Here is a 26,535-nt window from a genome sequence, read left to right as displayed (position 1 = left end):
TCAACCCTGTCGACCATGCAAAGTCCTCCTTACTAACATCTGAGGGCTCATGCCAAAATTGGGAGAGCTGTCTCACAGCCTAGTCAAGCAACAGCCTGACATAGTCAGACTAACGGAATCATACCTTACAGATAATGTCCCAGACTCCACCAATGCCATCCCTGGGTTTGTCCTGCCCCACTGGCACAGAGGTATACACTCGGGAGGGAGTTGCCCTGGGAATGCTCAACATCGACTCCGGTCCCCATGAAGGCTCATGGCATCAGGTCAAACATGGGCAAGGAAACCTCCTGCTGATTAGCGCCCTCCCTCAGCTGATGAATCAGTGCTCCTCCATGTTGAACATCACTTGGAGGAAGCACTGAGGATGGCAGTGGCACAGAATGTACTCTGGGTGGGGGACCTCAATGTCCATTACCAACAGTGGTTCGGTAGCACCACTACTGACCAAGCTGGCTGAGTCCTAAATGACATAGCTGCTCGGCTGGGTCTGCAGCAGGTGATGAGGGAACCAACAAGAGGGAAAAACAAACTTGACCTCATCCTCATCAACCTGCCTGCTGCAGTTGCATCTGTCCATGACAGTGTCAGTAGGAGTGACCACCGCACAGTCTTTGTGGAGACGAAGTCCCGCCTTCACATTGAGGATACCCTCCATCATGTTGTGTGGCACTACCACTGTGCTAAATGGAATAGATTTCGAACAGAGCTAGCAACTCAAGACTGGATATCCATGAGGCGCTCTGGGTCATTAGCAGCAGCAAAACTATATTCGAACATAATCTGTAACCTCATGGCCCGCCATATCCCCCACTCTACTATTACCATCAACCCTGGTTCAATGAAGAGTGCAGGAGGGCATGTCAAGAGCAGCACCAGGGATACCTAAAAATGAGGTGTCGACGTGGTGAAGCTATAACACAGGACTACTTGCGTGCTAAACAGCATAAGTGGGCGGGTTCAGCGGCACGCTTTCCACTGGTCAAAATGGTGGGAAATCATGCCCGATTCTGCGCCTGGAAGCTCATTAATTATGCACAGGCGAGTATCTACCCAAATCACTTGGAAGGTTGGGAGCTGATTTACCCATCTCACCATTACCTGACTGGGTCAAAGGACCAGGCGCCATATTTAAACGCCACCATCACACACACATCTCACTCTCCCCAGCCCAGCTCACCATCACCTTCTCAAGGGCAATTAGGGATGGGCAATAAATGCTGGCCTAGCCAGCGAAGCCCACATCCCGTGAATGAATTAAAAAAATATATTGTCTAACTTCCTTAAAGGAGCAGGACAGGTTAGGCGTGGCTCCATTTTAGGAGATCAGCTAGTAATATTTATAGAGTATATTTTTACAATCCTCTTTGGGCTAATCAGTACTGTATTTTTAAAAAATCTTGCAAGGTTGTATAAGCCTCAGAAATTATCTTAATATTACTTATCTTTATGACTTACTATCTTTCAGAAAAGAAGAGAATTGAGTTAAAATGCAGTTATTAACTCCAATAACTAAAACCACATAACTCTTTAGCAAGTATTGCTCCCACTGCATGCACAGCCTTAGCTACATTGCTAATGTATTACTCTGTTGTGTGCACTGAACATTGAAAATGTTTAGTGATTTCATCATGTTTTCAGATATAAAAAAACCAAAACTTCTAACTTACATCTCACCTTCAATATTTTTTTGACAGTTGAATAAGGTGACCAGATCTAAAGTCTACGATTTTTAACTCATTATATTTCTTCCCCAAAGTTGGATTATAGTTTGGTATTTTTTCCTGCCTAGCTTTATTTAGTTCTATTGACATCTATACAAAATAGGGGTAGGATTAAGTTCATAGATTTTAAATTTTCTGAGAGGTTGCATTAACTGTGGAAACTCAATAACCATTGAGGAGGTCAGCAATGACGTAAACAACCCCCCCTGAATTTTTCAATCAAAATTGGGAACTGATTGGTTCAAGTTCAGTTGTGAGTTGTTCTTTTACAAAGTTCTAGAGAAGCATCCCACCTCCCCTAGCACTGAGTGGTCGATTGTATAGCCAGGAAGAACTCTTGTTTGATTCCAAGGGTGGAACCGTCCCAGATTTGCACTAAGTGCAGTAGCAGGCGGGTAAAACAACGTTTTACCTGCCGACCACAATGGTGGGTTTTCACACCCTATATCATCCCAAACCTGCCGTATTGTCTTTGCAGTTTCCATGGCGGTCAGGCTCTCATCTGCCCACCTGCCATCAACTCACCGCTTCATCAAGCCGGGTGCTATATTCAAAGTCCAGCTGACCACGCACATCTCAGTGCCTCCAGCCCACGGCTATTGCAGGGAAGATGTCCACAGAAGGCAAAAAGACTGCAGCCCCCAGGTTTGGCGACACATCGCTGGAACGCATTTTGGATGCCGTGGAGTCCCGCCTGGATGTCCTTTACTCCACTCTGGCCGTAGGATGGGCAGTGGCATGACCAACCAGGCTTGGGAGGCAGTGGCAGTGGTGGTCAACACCAATGCCCTTAAAAAGAGAACAGCCACCCCGTGTTGCAAGAGGATAAGTGACCTCTATTCCGCCAAGGTAAGTCACTCTTCTCATCACTCAACTCACACACTCACAAACCTGGCACAAATCCATAGGGATCTCATTCACTGCCAGCTCAAGGGACATCACCATTCACTCTCTCTCACACACACCTTCATTGTACTCATCCCATCCATGGGACCACTCACCACCCACGTATGCCAGGCATCCTTATCATCTGGCCTGGTAGGTGTCCTGCTTACACTCTCTCCATCTCTAGTCATGCAGGACAAGCTGGCACATAGCAACACAGGGAGGTCGCGGACTAGAGGAGGAATGCCTGAAAAGAAGATCCTCATGGACTTTGAAAACAGAGCCATCCAGCTGGCTGGCGATGATCTGGACCCGGTCCTGTGCTGAGGGTGAGGTCAGCGGTGCTCTACCAAGTGAGGGTCCAGCAGTGCAACATCCATCAGACACAACCATGCTGTGTGATATGTCCTGTTTCACAGGTCACTGCCACTCATTAATTATCTCCCCGTGCTTCTGCAGGCACATCTGGGAAACGGCCGATGGAGTCCACAACCCAGGGTCTCCAATCAAGCCCCAAAGAAACATCTGAAGAGGAATCTGGAGGCACGCTCCTTGAAGTCCTGTCACAGTGCTCACCCACACCCTCCACCAGTGCAGAGACACACACCTCGGTGGGACCTAGCTTTAGATTAGCCTCAAGATCACAATCTGATGAGCACATCGCACTGTCTGATCCACAGCAGGCAGATGCAAGGACTTCCCTGGTGTCCGGCACTCGGAGGACTGCTGGAGCCAGAAATTTTCTGAATCAGAGTCAGATGATGAGCTTCTGGACTTGGTGATGTCACAGTTGCTGGAGCTGCAAAGGCAAGCTCGGGAACATCAGGAAGGGATGTCCGCTGTACTCCTCAGATTGCAAGGTATGATGGAGGAATCTGTCCACCATCAGGCTAAGGTAATAGCATCAGCATGCCAACTCGCTGAAGTCAACATTGGTAGGGTGGCGGTCGCTATGGAGACCTTGGTCCAGGATGCCGCTCCTGCACTGCTGCGCAGGCTCAACTCCAACGCTGACGCCATAGTTTGCCACCAACAGTGTGTACACAAGAGGGGTGCCAGGCAGCTCGATCTCACTCCAACTACCCCTTCTCCTCAAGGAGTCATCCCGGGGCCCTCGGGCACCCATAGGGAGGAGGATCAGCAGCTTGACATCCCAGGACCATCCAACCAGGTGCCTCCGGGAGTGTCCAGCCCATCCGAATCCCCTCTTCTTGTGACCTCCACAGCTCCAGCTGAGTGAGGTGCCACTGTCACACAGCGGGACCCCAAAAGCAATCCGGGGCCTTCCAAGTCTCGGCCCTCCATAGGACGCAAGCCAAGGTCATCACAGACAGGGTGTAGCAGTCAGCAGGCTGCCTCCATGTCCACTGTGGATGTCCGGGGAGCACTAAGATGTAGCAGCAGGGTTAGGAAAGTTAAAAAGAATTAATTGCACAGCCTGGGCACGGGTGTTAATCACTTGTACATCCTGTTCACTATTGTCAATAAACTCCCAAGAATGTCACCCTGCCTGTGGCTCCTTGTTCTGATGAACAGTGTTCTTGTCACTCAGATGTGAAACCTTTCTGCACAAGATAAAGGCAGGTGTCTCAGTCCAGTGTCTCTTCCCTGAGCTCTGTGCAGCCTTCAGACCAAAGTGATGGTCTGGCCTCACACTCCCTGGAAACATTACTGATGCCTGCACCTCAGCGGTGCTTGTCTTTGCTGCCAGAATGTCGTGGACAGGTGTCACAGAGTTCCGTCATGCTCTCTCTGTATGCTCGCAGCACCTTTAAGGTGGGGCTGGCACCCATCTCTTCAGCATCTGTGACCACTGATGCTGTGCACCAGCTCCTGAAGGGCTCAGGTGCTGAAGGTGGACAAAGGATCAGATGCTTCTCAGGTTTCATGGCTGTATCTCTATGATACGACCCTGATCACGGAGCGCAAGCAAGCTGTCCTCGGCCAGACAGGAGTCAGACATTCTCAGAGGCTATGTGAAGATCTATGGAGTTTTCTCACTGCATGTTTTCATCATCCTCCTGCAATCAAGCGACTATTAGGGCCTCCACTGCATCCCCAAAACAGGAGCATTCTCGCAGAGGGCATTAGCACTGCCATAAGCCAGACTGGAGTCAAATGTTCATAGATGCAATGTGAGGATTTATGGGATCACCTCACTGCATGTCATCGTCATCCTCCACAAATCTGGCAGCTATGAGGGCCTCCCGAGTGCGCCTGCCTCGTCTAGCCACTGTGAGGGCCACATCCCTGTCATCGTCGCCTTCGAGGACCTCCTGACCCTCATCCCTGTCAGCATGCTTCTCATCGGAGGAGATCACCAGCTCCTCCATTTCCTCCTCAGCCAGCTCATCTCCCTGTTGCAGTGCCAGGTTGTAAAGGGCGCAGCAAATGACAATACGTGACACCCTCTGTGGACTGTATTGCTGGACTCCAGCAGACCGGTCCAGGCATCGGAACCTCATTTTCAACATCCCGATGGTTTGCTCCACCAAGTTGCGAGCTGCAGCATGAGCCTCATTATGCCTTCGCTCTGCTGCAGTCTGAGGCTGCCACATGTGTGTCATCAGCCCCGTCCTCTGCGGGTAGCCCTTGTCCCCGAGGAGCTATCCCTGCAGCCTCTCTGGGCCCTGGAAAATGTCAGGGATCTGAGACCTGGTTGATGGACACTCCCTGGAAACTGTGCGCACACCTGCAGGATGCATTTCTGGTGGTCGTACACCAGCTGCACACTTAGCGAGTGAAACCCCTTGCAGTTGATGTAGTTGACCGCATGTTGTGTTCTGAGTGCCACGTGAGTGCAGTCAATTGCACCCTGCACCTGTAGGAAACCCAAGATCTGGATGAATCCAATCGCTCTTTCTTCCTGGCTGTCCTGGACTTGAGCGAAATGCACAAAATTGTGCGTCCTTACAAAGATGGCATCCGTGATTTCATGGATGCATTTGTGGATGAAGGCTTGTGCAATCCCACAGAGGTCACCTGTAGACCCCTCTGTGGAGGCGTATGAATTGAGCGCCACTGTCACTTTTACAGCCACTGGAAGTGGATGCCCTCCATGTCCCTGTGGCGCCAAATCCTGCAGACATTGGCAGACGTGACCGACCAGTTCCCTAGACATGCGCGGTCTTCGGCGACAGTTGCTCTTGGTCATCTGCAGGAATGAAAGGGGGCATCTATAGACCCTGGGTGTCACTAGGCGCCGACCAGCGACGGCTCGCTGTGGCTCTTGCGCAGTGTGTGCAGGAGCCCCAGCCGCCTCCTTCTTCCTGAAGTTGATGCTCCTGTCTCTGCGCAACCAGGGCTTCAGTTGCCATCTCCTTCATTGTCTCCTCTCCCAGTACGCCATGAGGCATACAGCTAGTTCACCAGGCTCCATGATCCTGATGTACTCCTCCTGCAAGATGAAAGAGGGAGGCACGTGGTTAACATGGGTGCACTAAGATCTCAATCTAATTAAGTGTGAAGGCCCCTTAACACTTCGTAGAGAGTGCTGGCTGCCACTTGGATGGTCAGAGATTAGTGCACTACATGGTTGCCCGAGATCCCACCCACCTCTGCCCCACTCCACTCAACTGAATGGCAGCAGCTTTGCCCATTGGGCTGCATGCTCTGCTCTCAGCTCAGGCGCAGGCATTCTCCTAACCCATGCTGCAAGGCTGTTAGTTTGAACCATGGGGGAGAATGGTCCAAACTGGGATGCGGACATTGCAAGGGTCTGTGAGTGCCTCCAGAAGTGACCGCTGCATGGCTAGCTTTAATGAAGTGATTGTACAACGTGTGCAGTCATCCAACTGTTCTGCAGTCCACTAAAATGCTCATGCCGGGGTTGGGGAGCGGGGGATGCTGTGAAAAGCTCTGGAGCGCTTGGTGGCACTTTGATGCCTCTGCATTGCTTGAATGGGCAGATAAGCTAGAAGCCTGACCCCAATCATATCAATGTGGCTGGGCTTGAACTGCCTTAGCTACAGAGGAATGGTCACCTTATACAGCATGGCCACTCTCCTCGCCCATCCTACCTGCCTCCCACCCCGAATGCTAGTGCGCTATATTCAACAGCAAGGCTGCCCTTTCCCTACCACCCCCCCCCACCCCACACCCATTCAGTTTGTCTCCTACGACTATAAATTTTATTGCAAGGAGAAGTAAATATAAAAGTAGGGAAGTTATGCTTCAGTTATATGGGACAGTGAATAGACCACATTTGGAGTACTGTGTACAGTATTGGCTTCCTCATTTAAGGAAGGATGTAAATGCATTAGAAGCAGTTCAGAGAAGGTTTACTAGACGAGTACCAAGAATAGGTGGCCTACCTTATGAGGAAAGGTTGGACATGCTAGGCTTGTATCCACTGGAGTTTAGAAGAGTAAGAGGTGACTTTATTGAAATCTTTAAGATCTAGAGGGGCCTTGACAGGGTGGATGTGGAGAGGATGTTTCCTTTGTGGGAAAATCCAGAATTTGGGGTCACTGTTTAAAAATAAGGGGTCACCCATTTAAGATAGAGATGAGGAGAAATTTTTTCTCTCAGAGGGTTGTGAGTCTTTGGAACTCTTTTCCTCAACAAGTGGTGGAAGCAAAGTTTTTGAATATTATTAAGGCAGAGGTAGATAGATTCTTGATAAGGGGGTGAAAGGTTATCAGGGATAGGCAGGTGATTACAATCAGATCAGCCATGAACTTATTGAATGGCGGAGCAGGCTTGATGGGCTGAGTGGCCTACTCCTACTCCTAATTTATATGTATGTAAATGAGTTATTAATTTCTGATTACATGCTCTTACTCCAACTAAACTAGGCATGACTAATGATTGACTCAAATCAGCTTGTGTTGAAGTATTTTTAAGGTTTAATAAGCATGCGAGCGTTGGATATACGGAGCACTAAACTATATGTTTAAGGCACCGGTTTGGAGAGAGTGTGGCATTGTTGGAGGTACTGTCTTTGGATGAGACTTTAAGCTGAGGCCTCATCTGTTCTCTCAGGTGGAAATAAAAGATCCCAAAGCACAATTCAAAGAAGATAAGTGCTGGTCATCATTTCACTCTCTCAACCAAAATCACTAAAGTAGGTTACCTGATTATTTATCTAATTGCTGTTCATGGAATCTTGCTGTGCACAAATTAATTGCTGTCTTTCCCTACATCATGACATTGATTAGATGTCAGAATTATTTCATTGGCTCTGGAGCATTTTGGGATGTTCCAAGGTGGTGAAAGGCGCTACATAAATATGAAACATATCCATTTTTTTCCAATATAACATCAGACATATGTGCATACACCTGCTACCATTGGACATTGCATGCCCTCCAATGTAAATTTGTTTTTCACACTTTAAATTTTTAAAAGTATAAAGAGACAGAGGCAGAATGTTGTACAATAAAGAATACAAAAAATCCTGCTAGGGACATAATATCTTGTAACATCTTAATTGACTTTTCCAGAAAACAGGCCAGGGTAATGATCATTAATTAGTCTTTAAACAAGCTAATGTGATTACACAACATTAATTCAATTTCAAAGCTTTACAAGTGCTGCACTTTAGCAGAAGAATATTTGCTGTGTTTTCATTGGAACAATTTTCTAATCGAAAGGAACAGTTCCCAAATTGAGTGAACTTTGGAGGAAGATTAAGGGGAACTGATAGAGCTTGTCAAAATGGTGAAGTATTTTAACAGAGTAGGTAGGGAGAAACAGTTTCCAGTGACAGAAGGGTTGGTAACTACAATACACAGGTTTAAGGTAATTGGCAAAACAAGCAGAGGTGATATGAGAGGGAAATAACAGTGTGCAGTGAGTTGATAAGCTCTGAAATGCACTGTCTGAACAGGTGGTGGAAGTAGATTGAATAATAACTTTTCAAAGGAAATTAAATCAATAGTTGAAAAAAAAAATGCTGCATTATGGGGAATAGGACTAATTGGACAACTCCTTCAAGGAGTCTGCACAGGCAGGGTGGGTTGAGTGACCTCCATCTGTGTTGTATTATTCTAAGATCCTATGAGATTTTTGGCCTTTTTACGAAACAGTACATCTGACTTAGTCAGAAGCAGTGCTACAGGAGACTCATTGATAATATTATAAAAAGTTAGGCAAGCAGGCGCTTTCAGTCCACCACACTTCAGATGTAACACAGTGCTTAATGCCGATTTCAGTGTTACATTTTAGGGAGGGGGTAAGAAAAAGGAGTAAAAAGAAAGACAATTGTTTGGTACATAAAAACTCTGCAGCAACAGGAAATGCCAGTGCCGTAATGTCTACAGGCTCTTAGTTGACTTGTGTGTAACTTAACATCAGATAGATGTTTTAAGCTTTTAGGCATCTGCAACCACATCAAAATAATTCATTGTGCTCTACATGTGTTAATGTTCCTGTCTGTGTAACTCTTTCGAGTACAAACCTGTTTCCATCTGTTTCAGATGAAGTTACATTGTTTCATAGTTTACCATTGTGAGATTTGAACTCTCGATCTTGGGGTTACAAACCCAGTACCATAACCATTTGGCTATTTATGCCAAGCCCCCTGTCTGTGTAAAAGGGAGCATCCTTTGACGTGCTATTAGCAGCACCACCTGAAATTTGCTAATGAGTTGACTCTGCCTCACTTGACAAATCACAGAATTGTTACAGTGCAGAGGGAGGCCATTCAGCCCGTCAAGTCTGCACCGGCTTTCTGAATGAGCATTATGACTCAGTGCCAGTCTCCTGCCTTTTCCCTGTAACCCTGCACATTGTTTCTATTCAAATAATGCCCTCATGAATGCTTCAATTGAACCTGCCTCCATCACACTTCCAGGCAGTGCATTCCAGACAAGAACCACTCGTTGTGTGAAAAAGTGTTTTCTTACATCACATTTGCTTCTTTTGCAAATCATTTTAAATCTGTGCCCTCTCATTCTTGATCCTTTTATGAGTGGGATCAGTTTCTCCCTATCTACGCTGTCCAGCCCCCTCATGATTTTGAATACCTCTATCAAATCTCCTCTTAGCCTTCTCCTCTCTAAGATGGCCAATTCCAACCTCTCCAATCTTTCTTCATAACTAAACTTTCTCATCCCGGGAACCATTTTTGTAAACCCCTTCTGTACTCTCTCCAATGTATTCAGATCCTTCCTAAAATTTGGTGCCCAGAACTGCACACAATACCCCAGCTGAAGTCTAACTGTTGTTCTATACAAGTTCAGCATAACCTCCTTGCTCTTGTACCCTATGCCCCTATTAATAAAGCCTAGGAAACTGTATGCTTTATTAACTGCTCTCTCCACCTGTCCTACCACCTTTAATGACTTGTGCACATATACACCCAGGTCCCTCTGCCTCTGCACACCCTTTAGAGTTGTAACCCTTAGTTTATATTGTTTCTCCATGTTCTTCCCACTAAGATGAATCATCTCACACTTCTCCGCTTTGAACTTCACCCGCCACCTATCTGCCCACTCCACCAACTTGTCTACGTCTTTTTGAAGTTCAACACTATCCTCCTCACAGTTTACAATGCTACCAAGTTTTGTATCATTCGCAAACTTTGAAATTGTCTCCTGCACACCAAGATCTAGACCATTAATATATAACAGGAAAAGCAAGGGCCCCAATACCGACCCCTCAGAATCACAGAATCACACAATGCAGAAGAAGCCCTTCGGCCCATCAAGTCTGCACCGACACGTGAGAAACACCTGACCTACCTACCGACCTAATCCCATTTACCAGCACTTGGCCCACCCCTGGAGAACTCTGTTACAAACCTTCCTCCAGCCCAAAAGATATCCATTAACCATTATTCACTATTTCCTATTACTCAGCCAATTTTGTATCTATGATGCTACTGTCCCTTTTATTCCATGAGCTATAACTTTCCTCACAAGTCTGCTGTGCGGCACTGTAATAAATGCCTTTTAAAAGTCCATGTACACCACATCAACAGCATTTACCCTCATCAACCCTCTTTGTTGCCTCTTCAAAAAAACTCCAGGAAGTTAGTAAAACACAATTTCCCCTTTAGAATTCCGTGCTGGCTCTTCCTAATCAACCCACATTTTTCCATGTGACTATTAATTCTATCCCAAATAATTGTTTCTAGAAGCTTCCCCACCACCAAAGTTAAACTGACTGGTCTGTAATTGCTGGGCTTATCCTTGCAACCTTTTTTGAACAAGGGCATAATGTTTGCAATTCTCCAATCCTCTGGCACCTCCCCTGAGTCTAGGGAAGACTGAAAGATTATGGCCATTGCCCCCGCAATTTCCACTTTCGCTTCCTTCAAAAGCCTTGGATGCACCTCATCTGGTCCTGGTGCCTTGTCAATTTTGAGTACTGACAGTTTATCCAATACCACTTCCTTATTAATTTTGAACCGTCCTAGTAACAGAGTTTCCTCCTCTGTCACCATGGCCTGGGTAGCATCTGCTTCCTTGCAAAGTATTAATTTAACACCTCAGCCATTCCCCCTGCCTCCATGTGTAAATCCCTTCCTTGGTCCTTAATCGGTCCTACTCCTGGTCCTTCTCCTCCTTTTACCATCCTTTTACTACTCATGTGCCTATAGAAGACTGAGATTTCCCTTTATGTTGGCTCAGTCTTTTCTCATAATCCCTCTTCATTTCCCTTATTTGCTTCTTCACCTCGCCTCTGAACCTTCTGTATTCAGGTTGATTCTCAACTGTATTTTCCATCTGACACCTGTCATAAGCACACTTTTTCTTCTTTATCTTAATTTATATCTCCCTTTTCATCCACAGAGCTCTGGATTTGTTTGCCCTTCCTTTCCCTTTTGAGGGAATATATCTTGACTGCACTGCACCCGAATCATTTCTTCTTTGAAGGTAGCCCCTTGTTCAGCTACAGTTTTTCCCACCAACCGTTAGTTCCAGTCCAACTGGTCCATCTCCATTCTTGCCCCATTGAAGTCAGCTCTTGTCCAGTTAATTATTCTTACCCTGGATTGCCCGTTGTCACTTTCTACTGTCATTCTAAACCTTACTATACAGTGATCACTGTTTCCTAAATGTTCCCCCATTGACACTTGATCTACTTGGCCCACCTTTTTCCCCAGAACCAGGTCTAGCAATGCCTCCTTTCTTGTGGGACTAGACACGTACTGCTGTAAAAATTCTCCTGAATACGCTCTAGGAACTCTTGGCCCTCTCTGCCCTTTACACTACCGCTGTCCCAGTTTACATTCGGGTAATTAAAGCCCCCCATTATAACTGCTCTATATTGTTTGCACGTCTCCGTAGTTTCCCTGCAGATTTGTTCCTCTACATCCTTCCCACTAGTTGGTGGCCTATAGACTACACCGAGCAATGTAATTGCACCCTTTTGATTCCTTAGCTTTAGCCAAATTGATTCTGTCCTTAAATCTTCTGGGACAATCACTTTCTCCAGAACTGCGATGTTCTCCTTAGCCAATACTACTACCCCTCCTCCTTTTCTTCCTGCCCTATCTTTCCTGAACACCTTGTACCTAGGAATACTTAACATCCAGTCCTACCCTTCCTTGAGCCAGGTCTCTGTTAATGCCATAACATCATATTTCCACATGGCAATCTGTGCATGTAATTCCCCAATCTTAATTACTATGCCCCATGCATTCACACACATGCACAGTAACCCTGATTTAGGCTTCATTACTTTCTCCCTCACTCTGACTCCGTCAATTAACTTACTATTCTCTATTCTGGTGCTATCTGGCTCTCCCAATATTTTGTGCACTTTGGTATTACTCTGTAATATTCTCTTCTGATTCCCACACCCCTGCTGAGTTAGTTTAAAGCCATCCCTCCACCCACACACACACACACACACACACCCCCCCCACCAACCCCCCGGCCCCTCTCCCCACAACAGCACCAGCAAAACACCCCGCAAGGGACTCAGTCCCAGCTCTGTTCAGGTGCAACCCGTCCGGCCTGTACAGGTGACATCTCCCCCAGAGCCACTCCTGGTGTCCGAGGAGTCTAAAGCCCTCCCTCCTGCACCATCTTTCCAGCCGCACATTCATCTGCCTTATCCTCCTGTTTCTGCACTCACTTGCATGTGGCACTGGGAGTAAACCGGAGATTACTACTTTTGAGGTCCTGCTTGCTAATTTTCTACCTAGCTCCCAAATTCTGTTTGCAGGGCCACATCCCCCTTCCTACCTAAGTCACTGGTATCAACTGAACTACTAAGATAAAAGTAAAATACTGTGGATGCTGGAAATCTGAAACAAAGACAGAAAGTGCTGGAAAAACTCAGCAGGTCTAGCAGCAACTGTAGACCAAGAAACAGAGTTAATGTTTCGAGTCCGTATGGCCCTTCTTGGACCACGATCCCTGGTTGGTTACCCTCCCCCAGAAGAATGTCCTGAAGCCTCTCTTGACATCCTTGACCCTGGCACCAGGGAGGCAACATACCATCTTGGAGTCATGTCTATGGCCACAGAAACGCGTGTCTGTTTCCCTAACTAACGAATCCCCTATAACTACTGCTCTTTCTTTCATCTTCCTCCCCTCCTGTATTACCAAGCCGTTGTTGTGCCACAAACTTGGCTCTCACTGTATTCCTCTGAGGAACCAATGCTCTCACCAGTATCCAAATGATTTGGTGTCTCATTAGAACTGATAAACTAAATGTAACAGTTCCCATTTCACTTTACTGTCTGAGAAATGCTAAGTAAGGAATGTTGTACAATGGTCTGTTCTGGCCCCCAATCTAACGTTCTAGTGAGGGATTTGATAATTTAACATGCGATAAGGCATACATACACAAAGCATTAGGACTCCAAGTTCAAGCTTGGTCATTGGTCAACTGATCTTAGCAGGTATACTACTGAGCTGGCCTCCATTACAAAAGACCAGAGGATTCAGGGTCCCTGCTCCTGGTCAGTGTCTACTAAACCCCTGCTGGAAGCTGCATACACATGACTGACAACTGAGGGCAGATTTATCTCCTTCCTTCTTTGCAGTTGAGCAGCCAGCTATCCAAACCATGCATATTGCACTGGCCAGTTAGGTGTGGCTTTGGGGCATGTACCTTGACACAATTTACTGGGGAACACTCTGAGAGAGAGAAAGCAATAAAAGTCTGCCTTTGCTAAAATTCTGTGAGTTTTCTGTTTGTAATTAATTCTCTCCATGTTTGTGTGGTGTGTGATTCTAACTGGACTAACATTCTTCTGTCTTCCTTTCAGTTTTAAATACAATCTTCTGCATTGGAATCATGTTAAATTCGGGACTTTACGCAGTGAGGAAAAGGAGGAGACCCATGCAGAAAATGTAAGGACAGTGATGTTGTTAATGGGGACCAGTGTAGACTTGCTGAGGTCCAACATCATACCTACAGATTGCATTTCACCCTTACCTTGTTAGAGTCAGCCAAGCATGTGAACTTTTTACAATTTCAGAGAACGACCCTAGCCTCAGTTTGCCCTTTCGTGGAAATCAAAATGTATGAATATACATCTACTCAAAAAAAATTTGTTGTTACATTAAGTAAAATTAAATCCAACGACTACTTTTAAGTCAAGAGGACTGTAAAATATTTAAGGACAATGTAGGCAGGTGATAGAAACAAGTTAACATGGATAAGCATGAGGAAATGCAGGGTTAGAAATAAGGAAAACACTCAAGAGAAACACACAGAAGGATTTGTGTGAACAGAAACATTCAGCGATTTAATGCATAATTCCTTCAAGCCAAAATTGCAGGCAGATAAAACCATAAAATAGGCTAACAGTATTTTGAAATGTATAAATGGGGGCAGAGAACAGAATGGTAATGATAAGTTTATTCAGGGCATTGGTTGGCCCACACTTAAAGCAAAGTACTGATTGTAGATTTGGACACATCATTGTTGAAAGAACATGAAAGCCATATCGATAACATACAGTGTAAGTTCACTAGGGTGATGACAAAGCTGGAAACCATAACAATGAGGAGAGAATGAGATACCAAAATTACTTCCACTGGGGCAGAGAAGGCTAAGAGGATAACAAATAGTTGTTTTATTAAAATTACAAAGATAAATGGGTGAGATGACTAGGAAAAGCTGTTTCACCTGGTTGAGGAGTTAGTAATGTAGGACTATCAACTCTTTGGAGAAACTTCTTTACTCAGTGCAGTGTTGAAGCATGAAATGCTTTGCCACAGCAAGTCATTGAGGCATATTTTAACAAACAATGGATAAATATTTGAAGGAGAGGAAGATGGAGGACTATGGGAAGAGAACAGGAGGGTGAGATTAATCCTCCTGGACTGATCCAGCGCATTCACAGTGTGTTGAATTACCCCATTTGTGCTGTGAACTTCTAGCTTTCTTTTGTTCATCACCTCTTAAGTGGATCAATAAGTCCTGTACACCACATGATGTGTGACTGAACAATCCAGGCCTAGAAAGTTTTTAAGGGCCTTTCAAGTTGGAAGTGAATCATGGTTAGCTTGTGACCATGGCCCAAGTTGGGGAGAGTAGATGTGTGGTCTTTCAGAAAATAAAAGGGCAGCAGACTCCAGAGCTTCAGACAGAGCTTGGGCATTACCATTTCTGGCTGAGTCATGTCTTAATGTTGTTTTAAACGTATCTGCTATTGGGTAGGTTGCACTTCACTGGCAAGGAATGCATCTAACCTTCTATCTTGCAAAGGCTCTTGTTCTCCTGCATCTGCAGGAATTAGCAGTCCCGTTGTGTTATTTCTGGGTTCCTAACTGTAAGCAGAAGGCCAAATGTGAGGAGGGAGGAGAGGTGTCCTTTCTGATCGCAGCCTGTCATCCCCAAGCAGAGGTAGAATTTACAAAGCATCTATAGAGGCACTAACACATGACGCATTATTCCAAGCTGGACTGCTGCTTACAATCCTCCTGTTCCTCCTCTATCTAGTGGCCCAGGGCTTGGCTTTCAGACCCTTTCAGGCATTGTGTTGTCCTTTATTCTGCTTACAGATGTGGAACAAGGTGTAGAGATAAGTTGTGGGTGACAGCAGTGCGTTGGTGATGGAGATACAGGCCTTGGGGCTGGCGGATGCTGGAGCTTTCTGTTGCACAGCTGATCCTAAGGGGAGTGATTCATTTTGGAAGTTGTAATATTGGTCAAATTGAGTGAAGTGAAATTGTCAAAAGTTAGATAATTGAGTGGTTTACCTGGCTCTCTAGTTCCAAGCTTAACAGTTTTTAAACTATGTATTTTAATTCAGCATTTGCATAAGATTTGACAAAATCAGTTACTCTGTCAAAACAGCATCTTTTGTGCATTTTTCTCAAGTACCAGTTTTGGATCAATGGTAACACTCTTGAATCTGCAACCCTCTAACTCAGACACAAATCCCACTCCAAAAACTTGAGTATGTAATCCAGACCGACACTCCGGTGCAATACTGAGTGAGTGCTGCACTGTTGGAGGTGCCAGCTTTCAGATGAAATGTTAAACCTAGATTGTAACAGTGACTTCTTCTTGAGTTCTCTGGCAGAGGCAGCTTTGGCCCACAGTGCTGTGACCTCCACCATGGGTAGGGCAAGGAGGCAGGTTCTGAATCCACGCCAGCCAGAACGGGGATCGAACCCCATGATGTTGGTACCAAGCCAATCCACACTGGCCATCCAGCCAACTGGCCCCCAAAGCATCTAAGTTGCTGTGGCAACATGCACTTTTGTAAGCACATTGTAGTCTGGAGCAAAATATAGTGATTATAGAGACTCCGATTTCTTCCCATCACATGGCTGACCAAGAATCTTTTCTGATCTTATCACCTGCCATTCGCGTGTGTTGTAAGGATTTACAGGTTGATTATAAACCTGTTTGGCCATGTTATGAACGAACCTTGTGCGTTCAAGCAATCAAGTCCTAGAGTGGGACTTAACCCCAGAGCTTCAGGCTCAGAGATAGGGATGCTATCCACCACACCACAAGACCTCCACTCCACCAGTGACTATACTTCAAAAATATTTAATTGGCTGTAATATGTTTTGGGATGTCTTGAGGTCATGAAGGCGCTATATAAATACAGGGCTTTCTTTCATTCCAGTAAACCAGTGAACCCAGAAGGAGCCAAGTCCAATCCATCAAAAAGACACAGGGCACGTTTTAATGCTGAGCTTGAACAGTTGGCTGGAGTGCTGCCATTCCCTCAGGATGTGATTGCCAAGCTGGACAAGCTGTCTGTGCTACGGCTGAGTGTGGCCTACCTGAGAGCTAAAAGATTCTTTGAGGGTAAGATCATTGCGGTTGCTGTCTGTGTGTGTTAGCGGAATCACGTTCTGATGAGTGGCAATATTTGCTTTTGTTTTGAATATGGCCATGCTGTAGACCAGGGGAATTCAACTGGGTTAATTTCTACCATGCCAGGATTCTTTCTTTCCTCTCAGATCTCACAAAATGCAGTGACTTGCCTTGAGGTGGATACGTGTTTGTTGTATTCTTTTTCCCTTGCTAGATCTTGGCATTAGCCGCACTGCTGATGCAAATATGTTATCCACACTGAGCTATGCTGTAATCCAGCTTTGTCATTATTGACAAGCTGTTCTCATTAGTACCATTTGTCTATATCTTCACATTAGAAGCAAATTTTAATTGTAATTGCACATAATCTTTCTGGTGGGAATTGGCATGCTGTGAAACCTGGGGAGGAAGTTCCTGTAACAATCAATGAAAGGAATGTTGCATTGTAACTCAAAGAGTGCCTCTGGACTACATAATAATGGCAGCTTTTTAGAACAAACCACAGGTGGCATGTGGTGAAGAAGCAGGTTCCATATTGTACAGACCTCGTGCTTGGTCATACACTTGGACTTTGCAGGTTGGTTTAACAGGAAATGTCTGAAGTTAACAGGAGAAAGGAAATTTAAAAGTAAATTGCTTTCTGATAAATCTAGAAAAGTTGAGTTTGAAATATGTCAACCAAATGAGGAGATATCTACATCAAAGCAGCCCACAGAGGAGCTTGTCACTCAGTTGGAAGATATACACTCAGCTGCAGCCATTTAGACTTGTATTCATCAGATTGCTATTGGAAGAAGTTGTGATTTAATATGCTTTCTGCTGCTTGATCCCAACTCTGCTATTGAAATGTAAGCAGAAGTTTTCATTCTCACTGTAATGATTGGTACCAAGGCTTTGATATACATCTCCATGCTGCAGTTAGCAGGTAGGATAAGTAAATGTTTTAATTGTGGTTCCTATTTTGTTATACTATTACAATTTTATTTAGGAACTAAATGTTCATGCACATGTATAAATAAGTACAACAACCAGATTGCACATCACTCAGTATTGCACTAGAGTCAGGATCAGTCCACAGCGCATGGTATGAACTGTGAAATACATTCAATGAAGCTCCAGCACATATGTTTAAAATTGCAATTATTACAAACTTCTGGGAAGCACTGGATGTAACATGCTGGCAGCAAATGTCTGGGAGTAAAGCCCAAACATTATAAACGTAATAAATTAGATTAAGAGAAATCAGCCTAAATTAATGCCGGGGTGGGGTGGGGGGGGATGTAAACTGAGCGAATTGTGCAAAAATGAAATGGCAGCTACCGCAATAATGCACTTACAGTTGCAGCCCAGAAAGAATTGGGAAGCAGATATGTCATAGAAGTATTTGAGAAATTCAAACAAAAATGCAGGTTGACGTTCGGTAGCTTTGATTAGTTCAGAGGAAAGGGTTAGCTGCATCCTTTAGTGGGCAGGAGAGAAAAGTTTGGATATTTTCAAGAGCTGGAAGATGAATGAGGATGACAGCAAAAGCCTAGACAAAATTTTTGAGAAATTCAGCACACATCTCCAGCCAAATTCAAAACATCAGATCCACCAGTTAGGAATTTCAAACTCTGCACCAGGAACCAGGTGAGCCAGTTGGCGACTTGTTTTATTCTTCCACAGGATGTGGGCATCGCTGGATAGGCCAGCATTTGTTACCCATTCCTAATTGTCCTTGGTGAGCTGTCTTCTTGAACTGCTGCAGTCTATATGGTGTAGGTACACCCACAAAGCCGTCAGGAAGGGAGTTCCAGGATTTCGACCTAACGACAGTGAAAGATTTGCAACATAGTTCCAGGCCAGGAATCAATGGAGTCAATCTAACTCAGCCTTAAAAATATTCAATGACCCTGCTTCCACTGCTCTCTGGGCATTGTCCACATGAGTCCTTACTGATAGAGTACCCGGTCTCCAAGCTGTTGCACAACAGAGGTTAACAAAGCCCTGGGTGTGGTAACACTCTTCCTTTTGCTGGTCCAAGTGGGAATTTGTAAAAGGGGAAGGGGATTTCTCCCAAAAGGAAATGATTGAATCAAATTTTGGTATAGACAGCGAAGATTGTATATTTAAGTTTGTGTTCCAAGCCCTTTTGCTGAATTTCTTTTGAGTTACCATATATTAAGAGAGGGGCAAAAGCATTTAACAATAAGGACTGGTGCAAGCTGCTGATGAGATTTTTGCCAGCATTTTCTGAGCTGTGTGCAAGCTGGGATGTGGCTTTTGGGCATGCGAATCCCCAATGCTGGAACAGGGTGGTGTCTGCTAAAGAGCCCTCACTGAGTGTCTGATTAGCTCCTTTAAAGAAACAGCCCCTTTTCTGACGTTGTCCATTACATGCCTAGAGTCAGGAAATTAAAACCTGTTCTGGCACTGTTCTGAAACCATTCAATAATTACTTGTTGTGCATCCTGCTCAGTTTACATTGAATCTTTATCTGTCAAGGAGGGCAAAGGGCAAAGAAAATATATTGTTTAGGCTGCATTTAGAATACAATGTGCAATTATTGGCACCTCAGAATGGACAGGATATTGGAGCTATGCAAAGAGTACCACAAAAATGATAGATTATTGTTAGGACTACCCCCACCCAGGAAACAGAGAAAGTAAAGGAGGAAATCTTATCCCTTTTGATATTGAAATTGTTTTTTTTAGAAGGTAAATAATTAGTGAGAGATTGATTCTGCTGGCTGGTAATTACCATAGATTAACATTGAATGAGCAAATGGGAAAACCATATGATTTTTAAAATGGATTAACTGTCTGTGGAGACGGGAGTTTGTAACACCAAGGGAACTGGGTGATTACTTAAAAAAAGGAAAAAAAGACATGGGAAAGAGAAAGGAATTGCAATTAGATTCGATGGTTTCAGTTGAGGAGCAGAGGCTAGGTGAGCTGAATAGCTTCCTACTGTAATTTCTATATAGGCAAAAGTGATTAAAAACCATGAATGTTGAAAACACACAGCAGGTCAGTCAGCATCCGAAAAGGTTTGCAAAAAAGGCCCTTTCACCAGAATTTATCAGGATTCTAACAGAAGGCCACTCCTAAAATGTTAACCTGCTTTTTTTCTCTTTTCAGACCCTAACTGACCTGGTTTGTATTTGTAGCATTTTCTGTGTTTTTTAATAGAAAACAGTTTGTTTTCTAAAGGAGCAGAATGTTGCGGGCAACAGGAAGTGGCCAGTTTCTTACAAAAGCAAAATACTGCAGATGCTGGAAATCTGAAATAAAAACAGAAAATGCTCGAAATACTCAATGTCATGCAGGCAGCATCTGTGGAGAGAGAACAGAGTTAGCGTTGCAGGTCGATAACCTTTCATCAGTACATCCTGTCTCTCTTTCCACAGATGCTGCTTACCTGACCTGCTGAGTGTTTCCTGAATCTTCTGTTTATATTAGTGTAATAAATTTGGAGAGTGCAGAACGACTTCCTGTAAACTTCATTAACAGACTTCAGAGGAGACTACATGCTTGCCCCAAGACCAAGACTAAAAAGCTCCATCCTTAAGATTCCCCACGCTTAGGGCTGATTGGTCTATACATTCACACATTCCCTGTAACAACAAGAAATGGTTCAACTTACAATCATTACGTTCTTCCCCCTTTACTTTTGTTTTACCCTCTTATTTACAAAGCATCTTGCCCAAATTATATACAACTATATACAGTTCATGTCATTATAAATTTAATCTTTGAGGAGGTTTTCAGATTCAGGTAGAGCGAGGCTCTTCCATTGGATCGACTTGCACAGGAACTGCAGCTTTGAAGACATCCCTAGACACTGGCAGTTCAGAATTATTTACTTCAACAGAGACATCCAGTATGTCTATTCTTTGTCGATCTGGCACCTCAGGTGTCGAAGTTTCAACTTCGATTTTAGTTGGATTAACTGGTTGTTGGATGGTTTCTTGACTTCTGAGATGATCCATGTGTTTCCTCACAATCCTGTTTTCAACTTCTACCTGATAATATAATGGTCCTGTTTCAGAGACGATTATACCAGGGACCCATCTCAGTCCGGTTGCAAAATTTTGTACAAAAACTGTCTTTCTCTCAGTAAACTCTCCACCTTTACTGTGAATGTCATGATTTACTTTCTGCCTCCCTGGTTTCTCTCCACCTCCCCCTCTAAATTAGGGAGTACTAGACTCAACCTCGTACGAAGTCGACGCTTCATCAACAATTCTGAAGGTGTTAAACTATCGTGATAATGAAGGAAAAACACCTAATTGCACCTGGAAATATTGGACTTTAAAAATAAGACCTGAGTTTTTAAAAATGCACACAAGCCACTGGCTGAAACGCTGCAGGGTGACTCCCTAAGAAGTAATGGAACTACATCCTTTGCCAGACAAGGTACTTCTAAAGACATAAAGAAAATAATTGCTCCCTCTGGTAGAGACAATGGGACATATTGGGAGATGAGTATCATCTCATCAAGAAATTCTGTGAGCAATGCCCAGAAGGATTTGTGAATTTGCTTCCCACTTGGAATGTACAAAGAAAGGGCTAAAAGTGAATTGAAATCTGCCCTGTCTGTTGGTGGATGTTCTGAGAGACAGCAGGTGCTGAAAGTTTGACTCACAAATAACAGCCACACACAGTACCCCTGCAAATCACCATTTTGCAGGTATCCCGATCTTTCTCCCTCACTACCTAATTCAGCACTACTGGAACCTTGAAACCGACTATTCATCTGCCAGAGTCAATTCTCCTGGAATCTTGAATTGCAACGGCCGGAACATTCAATCATCTACTCCCCACGAATCAAGGACTGTTCCATATACTCTTTTTTTATATACAATACATATTCACTTACTTCTAGCTAAATTCTTATTTTTAACCTGTATGACCGTATATGCATGTGTTTTATCCTTTCTTGCCTTTAGTAGTTAATAAATTCACTCTTACCTTTAATTCAAGAAAGTCTGATCAAATTGGCTCCTTCAAAACCAGAACAATTGGGTCTGAGAAAAAGGTATCCGCAAAAGGGATCCTTTTAGATTAAATCTTGTTGTGACCAACAGAGGGTTGTTGGGGGACTAAATAAAGATAGGGAGCCAGTTCATCCCTCGTCACCTGGGACATAACAATTTGGGGGTGTCTCAGCCAGGTGGTGACAAACTGAGGGGTCTCACCTGGATCAACAACTTTGGGGAGCCTCACCAGGGGGTCATAACAAGTTGGAGCGCCTGTCTGTGATTTGAACAAACTGAGGGCTCGGGGTCTGGAATATTTTTTCTCACAGACGAAACAAACAAATCAAAGTGGGCAAAGTATGCAGCACTTTGAAATCAATTTTTTAGAAACTGCAAAATGACTTTCTTGACTCTACTCCTGAAGTGTTGATGCCAGCATCTTTCTAGCAGAACCAAAAGCAGTTACTTTTGAGGATCTAAAAGTTCTGTCCCTTAAACAGTTAAAAGAGTTAACGAGGTGTTTAGAATGAGAATTTTGGCTGAAAGCCAGAAAACCTGAAATTTTAATGGGGTGGCCAATGGTCCACAGGTGGAAATTGAGGACGATGAAATGGGTAGCATATTAGTAAAGAGATTAAGATTGGAGAAGTGGAAATTAGAATTCAGGAGAGAGAAAAGGAAAGGGAATTTCAGGAAAGGGCATGAAGAGAAGAGAGAGAATTTCAGGAGAGAGAAAAGAGAGGAAAGGGAGTTTCAACTAAAACAGCTTGAACTGAAGAACAGTCATCCCACTGGGTCCCTTGAAGACACCACGAGTTCAGACTTAAGGATTGAGGCAGCCTGATTTGTTCATCTAATGAAGCAGAGGTGGAAGCCTTTTTTATATCTTTCAAGGGGTTAGCACAGCAGCTAAAGTGGCCAGACCAACAGTGGTCCTTATTACTGCAGAGGAAGCAGTATCAGGTGTAACTTCAGAAATTCCGTACCCTCAGGAAAATGGCCTGACCAGATGTTCCTGGAATTTGAAAGGCTTAAGCAACTTGCTCTTGACCAGTAGGTGTGGGCACTTAAAACTGCAGGGGGTCATGGGGCAAGGCAGGCAGCCACACTAGCCGACAATTATGAGTTGATCCACAAACCCTTGTTTCAGAAGAGACCCTCCCCTAGTCACCCCTAAGGAAAGGATAGAGTGGGGGAGAGTGATAGGAAACTGAGCACCCATGGGAGAGAGAGAAATTCTGGGGGCCCTTCGCAGAACAGAAAGAGTGGTGCTAAGATGAGAAGTGAAGCCAAGAAGCCTGTGTGTGTTTTAACTGCCGGAAGGTAGGGCACCTCCGGGCTAATTGCTGGAGGCTGTAGGAAAAACCAGTGGGATTTATCGGGGCACATACACCCCATGCAAAGGATGGAAGTCAATCAGAGAGCATAGCAGACCAGGCTATAGCTCTGACTGCGGCTGCGAATCTTTGTAGGGGCACTCCTGAGAGTGCAAATAAAGTTAAACAAATCCCTGAGGATTCCGAAGGAAGGGTGGTCACATTTCCCCAGGGTGAGGCAGGTAAGCCTGTAGTAATACTGAGGGACACAGGAACCAGCCAGACTCTACTGCTGGGAAAAGGCATGACCTTCCCACGAGAGAGTGCCATAAATGCCAAAGTCCTGGTAAAGGGGATTGAAGGAAGGTACATGCCCATTCCCATATACCAAGTACATCTGGAGTGTGACCTTGTATTAGGGCCAGTGACCGTGGGAATCGTCCCCAGTTTGCTTGTGGATGGGTTGACCTGCTCCTTGGCAGTGACGTGGCAGGATCAAAGGCAATAGTATCTCCAGTGGTCTCAGAGAAGCCCATTGAAGTCAAGTAGACCAAACAACTGCAGGAGAAAGTGCCTAGCATTTTTCCTGACTTTGTGGTAACCCGGTCTATGGTCCGACAAGCCCCGACAGAGGAAGCTGAACTGGCACTGCAGAGAGAAGTCCCTCCGGTCTGATAATCTAAAACCTTTATCGGGAGTCTAGAAGATCCTAAGGAGTTGATAAATAAATTTTCTTTGGTAGCGGCCCAGCAAGCTGACCCACAGTTAAAACATAAGAAATAGGAACAGGAGTAGACCATTCAGCCCCTCAAGCCTGCTCTGCCATTCAATAAGATCATAGCTGATCTTCTTGTGTTTCGATTTCCACATTCCCATCTAACCCCGATAACCTTTGATTCCTTTGCCTAACAAGAATCTATCACCTCTGCCTTAAAAATATTCAGTGACCCTGCCTCCACCACCTTCTGACGCAGAGAGTTCGAAAGTCGCACAACCCTCTGAGAGAAAAAATTCTCCTCATCTCTGTCCTAAAAGGGTGATTTTAAAACAGTGCCCTCTAGTTCTGGACTCACCCACAAGAGGAAACATCCTTTCAACGTCCACCTTATCAAGGCTGTTCAGGATCTTGTATACTTCAAATCACCTCACACTCTTATAAACTCCAGTGGAAACAAGCCCAGTCTGTCCAACCTTTCCTCATAAGACAACCCACTCATTCCAGATATCAATCTAGTAAACATCCTTTGAACCTCTGCTCACTGCATTTAAAGGCTTGTGTAGAGACAAGCCAGGCTGCACCACTCTAGCCCCACATGATGTGGATGCAGGAGAGGCCCCTCCCATCAGACAACATCTTTACTGTCCAGCCCAGAGAAACTGGCCTAGGTTCAGAAGGGGATTAGCTGCATTCTGGAGCACCAACTAATAGAGCCTTGCAACAGTAGCTGGAGATCCCAGTTGTGCTCGTGCCCAAGCTGGTCGGCTCCACAAGGAGCGGCATTGAATTCCAAAAAGTTAATGCAGTGACCCGAGCCGACGTCTACCTGATAACCTGGCTGGAAGACTGCATAGATAGGGTAGGTATAGCAGCCTATATCACGAAGCTGGATTTACTCAAGGGATACTGGCAGGTTCCCTAGATGGCCTGTGCGAAGGAAATCTCCATCCAGATGGGTTATACCAGTGTTGGGTTATGCTCTTCAGACTCCGCAATGCCCCAACTACCTTCCAAAAGTTGACGAACCAGGTAGTGGCGGGCTTGTCCAATTGTGTCGTGTACCTGGACGACCTCCTAGTGTACACCTTGGAGAACCATCTAGAGCTCAGGGCTGCCAAGGTCCAAACTGTAGCCCAGTTCCCCACAAAATGGAAATCGTGAGGTTCTTGGGGGTGTGAAGATCCTACTGCAAGTGCGTCCCAAACTTCAGCACGATAGCCTCCCCACTGACAGATCTACTACAGAAAAAAGCAAAGGTAGTATGGATGGAGAACTGTCAGACAGCTTTCGAAAAGCTGAAAGCAATTTTATGAGGCAAGCCTGTGCTTGCAGCCCAGGACTTTAATCAGGCATTTAAAGTAGCCATTGATGCAAGTGACATTGGGGTAGGGGCTGCTCTCCTACAAGAGGATGAATGTGGAATAGAGAGACCAATCAGAAACTTCTCTAAAAAGCTCAACAAGCATCAGGAACAGTACCCCACAGTAGAGAAGACCCTTGGTTTATTGCTGGCTCTCACACACTTTGCTATATATGTCCGAAATGGTACAGTGAGACCACATAGATAAAAACAAAAAACTGAGGATGCTGGAAATCCAAAACAAAAACAGAATTACCTGGAAAAACTCAGCAGGTCTGGCAGCATCGGCGGAGAAGAAAAGAGTTGACGTTTCGAGTCCTCATGACATGCGAGAATGTTTTGTTGTTTATAAATTTTTCCCTTTTTTTGTAATGAAATGAGAATGAATCTCATTTCATTCCGGAAAGGAGGGGACGTGTCATGATAATGAATGAAAATGTTGAAATGAGTCCAGAAATATTAGACTTTAAAAATAAAAACTGAGTTTTTAAAATGCACACAAGCCACTGGCTGGAATGCTGCAAGATGACTCCCTAAGAGGTAATGGAACCCCAAAGGTACTTCAAAGACATCCAGAAACTAATTGCTCCCTCCGGTAGAGACAATGGGACATAATGAGAGATGAGTATCACCTCATCAAGATATCCTGTAAGCAATGCCCAGAAGGATTTGTGAATTTGCTTCCCACTTGGAATATACAAAGAAGGGGTTAAAACTGAGCTGAAAAGCTGCCCTGGTGTCTGCCTATTGGTCGGTGTCCTGAGAAAGAGCCAAGTGCTGGAAGTTTGACTAGGAGTAACAGCCACACACAGTACCCCAGCAAATCACCATTTTGCAGCTATCCCGATCTCGCTCCCTCTCTACCAAATTCAACACTACTGGAATCTCGAAACTGACTATAATAAAAGCAAAAAACTGCAAATGCTGGAAATCCAAAACAAAAATAAAAATACCTGGAAAAACTCACCAGCTCTGGCAGCATTTGCGGAGAGGAGCACAGTTAACTTTTCAAGTCCGTATGACTCTTCACAGAGGGTTTAGGCTGAAAACGTCCTTACACGAGGTCAACTAGCTTGTTGAAGGATCTGGAATTTGGCACATTCTGAGCTGTCAAGCTACGGACTAAGTTATAGGTTTTGCTCCCGCAGACACTTAGGAGAATTGCCAGCTGTTTCTTCTCTGCCGTTATTTTGTTAGCTACAAAGTAGAAACCTAATTGCTCAATGTATTGACTCCAGTCCTCAACAGATGAGTTGTACAGGTCAATTCTACCAAAGTGCTGGTGAGCATACTTCTTTTCTACCCTTAAAATATCAAAATACTCACAGTTGCAAGGCAAGGTGCTGCATTGGCATTATTTATCCACGCTGCCAGGACAGGTTTCA

The 26,535-nt window shown here is 44.7% G+C and overlaps 1 protein-coding gene across 5 annotated transcripts in view; it reads left to right on the top strand.

Moving 5' to 3' along the window:
* LOC121279986 (aryl hydrocarbon receptor-like) overlaps positions 1 to 26,535 on the top strand; it is a 143,436-nt gene that overhangs the window by 7,345 nt on the left and 109,556 nt on the right. For 4 of the 5 annotated variants that reach the window (XR_005943533.1, XM_041191613.1, XM_041191612.1 and 1 more), the window contains exons 2-3: positions 13,780 to 13,864; positions 16,603 to 16,787. Coding sequence is in view for 4 of the 5 variants with exons in the window: in XM_041191613.1 (XP_041047547.1) it covers positions 13,809 to 13,864; positions 16,603 to 16,787 (241 nt within the window). In the remaining variant the exon portion in view is untranslated. Of the gene's footprint in view, positions 1 to 7,592; positions 7,675 to 13,779; positions 13,865 to 16,602; positions 16,788 to 26,535 lie in introns of all 5 variants that reach the window. The other variant, XM_041191611.1, reaches the window with a different exon arrangement.

The sequence above is a fragment of the Carcharodon carcharias genome, chromosome 7, assembly GCF_017639515.1.
Source record: "Carcharodon carcharias isolate sCarCar2 chromosome 7, sCarCar2.pri, whole genome shotgun sequence".
NCBI lineage: Eukaryota > Metazoa > Chordata > Chondrichthyes > Lamniformes > Lamnidae > Carcharodon > Carcharodon carcharias.
This window is presented reverse-complemented; position numbering and strand designations above follow the sequence as displayed.